This window comes from Formica exsecta, unplaced genomic scaffold, assembly GCF_003651465.1.
Source record: "Formica exsecta isolate Colony F162 unplaced genomic scaffold, ASM365146v1 scaffold82, whole genome shotgun sequence".
Classification (NCBI taxonomy): Eukaryota; Metazoa; Arthropoda; class Insecta; order Hymenoptera; family Formicidae; genus Formica; species Formica exsecta.
The window spans coordinates 1,223,403-1,227,160 of record NW_021853592.1 but is presented as its reverse complement, the minus strand read 5'-3'; the positions used below and the strand labels follow the sequence as shown (position 1 = coordinate 1,227,160).

At 33.7% G+C, this 3,758-nt stretch overlaps 1 protein-coding gene across 1 annotated transcript in view; it reads right to left on the bottom strand.

Moving 5' to 3' along the window:
• Nucleotides 1–709: 709 nt before the first annotated feature.
• Nucleotides 710–3,758, bottom strand: part of LOC115244489 (ionotropic receptor 40a-like) — a 5,953-nt gene continuing 2,904 nt past the window's right edge. Inside the window, exons 6-9 of the mRNA XM_029822168.1 lie at nt 3,218–3,504; nt 2,787–3,098; nt 1,594–1,978; nt 710–994 (exon numbers count right to left, since the gene is read on the bottom strand). Of these exons, the coding sequence (XP_029678028.1) occupies nt 710–994; nt 1,594–1,978; nt 2,787–3,098; nt 3,218–3,504 (1,269 nt within the window). The remainder of the gene's footprint in view (nt 995–1,593; nt 1,979–2,786; nt 3,099–3,217; nt 3,505–3,758) is intronic.

Genomic DNA, 3,758 nt, shown 5'->3' with positions numbered 1-3,758 from the left:
CTGAAAATGCTTTTTGGCCTCTCGTGGCAGAAAGCAGTAATATCTGTACATATGCGCATAAGTAAACATAAAATTTATAAAAAGTGGGCGCCCATTAGTCTTGTTGCATTACTGCTTTCTGCTACGAGAGGCCAGAAAGCATTTTCAGGTCGTATCTCGGCTATAAAGCGATATGCTAGAGGAACAAGGATAACGTGATCGTTGATCCTTTTCTATCTTTCCTTTCCACCGTGCGTCCACGCGAGCAATGCAATCGTGTGTGTACGTATACGAACATATACCTCTACATAGAGATCGAGAATTTATTTCTCAGGTTGGTAACCCTGAAGTCGGAGTTTCGCATTGTCACCGCGCGAGGTCTCCAATATCAATTCGAAGTTTGGCCGTCACTCCTGCCGACTCTTAAGCGTTATAGAAAAAAATGGTACAGGACCTTTCTGTTCAGTTTACTGTGCTCTACGTGCTCACGAGCGTTGTCAAGGGTGCTTTGGGACACCCTGTATATATATGTCTCAATATCTGGTCACGCAAATTATTTAACTTGTAAAGGAAATATATTTATCTAATATCTATCTTTTTAATATTTCGTTTTGATGTTTTACTGCTAAGAAAATCAAGAATATCAATAATAATTCATAAATCTTCTCTCTTTATTTTTTTCTTACTTAATAATTGTTTTATGTTAAAGAGTAAAGATAAAAATTGCTGCTCAAGTTTTAAATTGATTATCGTTCTTATAGTATATATCCATATGATATTTGTCATACTTCGGATCTCTCAGGACAACATATCTCCAATGTATTATTTCGCCAAGTAGAGCTACGAAGCTGAGAAAATAACCGATTCCCAGAGCAATGAAAGCGCCGTACAATTTGCGCAAATTCACTAGCGCTGTTTCAGAATTCGATTTTTGCCGAGATTCGTTGATCTTGGACCACTCCATGACATCGCTCAGCCATTTGCGCACTAAACCAATTTCCGTCATTCGTCTCACCTATATGTATTAAAATTTCACATTAAATATATACATGAGTTTATAAAAATTACATGATCTCGTTTAAAATAAAAATCGTCCAATTTTGTCCACACTGTTTATTAATTTTTTAAAGAATTCAATGCTTTTTATATGTGTTTGTTTGTATAAAAATCATGCCGCGTAGATTCGAACAATAACAAAATAAAAATGATTTTGTTGAATTCTGTTACTTGTTATCGAAAAAAAAGTATCGCGATTATTTTTTTTCATTATAGACGAGATTTTTTTTTATCCTTGATTATTAATATATGTTAATGTAACTGAGAATTAATTCTCCAACGCCCAAAATATATTTGGAGTCTTTGAAAAAAGCATTCTATACATAGAAATAACAAATTTACTTGACTTTTAATTTCAAATTTAATTTCACAAATTTCAAATAATAAATTACTAATTTTCTTTCACCGGATTTGTTGCTAAAAATAAGAACATCATATGTTTGCAGTTTTGAATTGTTTAGTATATTCTTTTTCGCACATCCTTTAAAAATTATTTAAGATAGTTAATATCTCACGTAGTTCATTAATCTTTACAGATTAATATTATCAAATAAATACCCATAAATTCACGTGGGGCTTCAACGGAGAATTTTTCTCCAGCCCTAACGCGATCGGCATGTGGACGACGCATTCCTCCATAATGTGCAAATTGTACTTCACCGATCCTGTATTTTTTTCGTTTTTGTTCTTTTGACCGTTCTCTTCCTCGAATATCCGTTTTCCGCGAATGTGTCGCAATAAATACGAGTTCTCGTAATAACAGAACGTCCCGTTGGCCACCTGGTCGATGGCGTTCTTCTCATTTTCGATCAACTCAAATTTCTTGCCGATCTGCTGACTATGCGGATCTGAAGAAACAAGGAAAAACTCCTTGCCTTCCTCGTTCCATCCTCCTACCGCCAGCGACGATTTCGTCAGTTGCGTCAAAGAATCGATAGTGACTCTGCGATAATGGATAAGTAAACAACATTAAATTCCAAAGAAAATAAAATTAAGATGTATTTTTAAACCAAAACATCCGAGAGGTATATATTTTATTAAAATGTGTGCTATTTGACAAAGAAACCTCGCAAGCCCAGAAATTCTGATTTGAATGAAACTTTGTATACATGTAAGTCAGAGGGAAAGAGAATAAATAGATAAATTTAGAAATTTTTGATTGTTGCTAAAAACGATTCTAAGAAAAATCATTCAAATCAATCTTTCATACTATATAGCTTATTTCGGCTTTTCTCGATATATCTCGATACAACTACTCAAGATATCAAAAAAATATTTTATACAAAAGTTTTATTGTAAAAGCATCTCTATTTAACGTCTATAAAATTTTGAAAAATAACAATTTTTAAAAATTCTTTTTCGATAAAGACTCCTCTATGTTATAACTGAGTTTCAAAAACTAAAATATTACAGCTTAAACTAGCATAATGTAAATTATCTCACGCACAGACAATTTTTTATCTTTTACGATCAATTAATCAATTAATCAGACACTAAAAAAACTATCAAATATGTTATTTATCGTACTTTCTTGATTATTGCATAATAATCATCTTTAGATTTAGCAGTAACACTCAGATTAATATTTTGTTAAAATTCTTTTGATATTAATTAAAGAATATGAATGTTTTGTCGAAAAAACTTCAAATTGGCTGAAAAATTATATAATACAATGAATAGAAAATAGTGAATAGAACATCTGATGGTTTTACAATATATCCTGTATATATATATATATATGTATATCGTACACGGCAACGGGATGCGAGAGGGTGGCCGTCATACTAGCACGATAAATGACCGTCACCAAGATGCTGTAAATCCACCACCAGCCGATGAAGATTCTCACGGTCCAGGTGTTCGGCAAACGCGGCAAGGAAACCTGAAGCAACATACCGTACGTGTACAGCATGCTGTTCTGGAATCCAGTGAACAAATACAGACCCTTCATGTTGTCGCGTTTCGGACGCGAGCCTATGTACTTTTGATAGACTAACGCGAACACGTGGAGGCCTCCGCCGCCTATCAACAGAGTGCAAAGGAGTGCTATCCATGCGTTTAGTCTGCAAAAGTTGTACTATTTTATTAATTACGTGCTGTTAACCCTTCTAGAATCTTTTTTGACAAATCATAGAAGAAATAATATTTTTACAAAAGATAATTTTCTGCAGATACGACGTACCTGAAAGGCAATATTAATAATTTCCACGAATTATCGGTTAGCGATTCTGGCGTTAAAAAGGTGAGGCATTCCGTGTTGTACGACGTGGATAGATCAAAGTAATTCAGATTGTGTATCGTGTAATGCAGATCTCCGAGAAAGAAATCGGCTTTCCCGGCGATCGCTTCGCCAAGGAGACCTGTATAGCTATCGTTATCTCCCGCTTTACCCCATTTATCGTCCGCGATATTAAAGGGCATATAGTAGTTCGCTTTAAAGTTCATCGCTTTTGCTATGATCCGGATTAACTGAAACAATAGATATTTCGTCACAACCGCAATTTCTGAAACATTCATTCTATAATAACATAGCAAAGAAATAAGAAGAAAGACTGAAGAAATACTTTTATATTTATCCGTGCGCATTGGAAATATTCAAGGAAGTTTCTGTAAAACTTTGTAGAAACTTAACCATCTTTAAATCTTTCAATCAATTTGTGCTATTAAAATCCAAACAAAATTTATATTTAATGCTATTTGATTTAATTTATTTTAATATATAT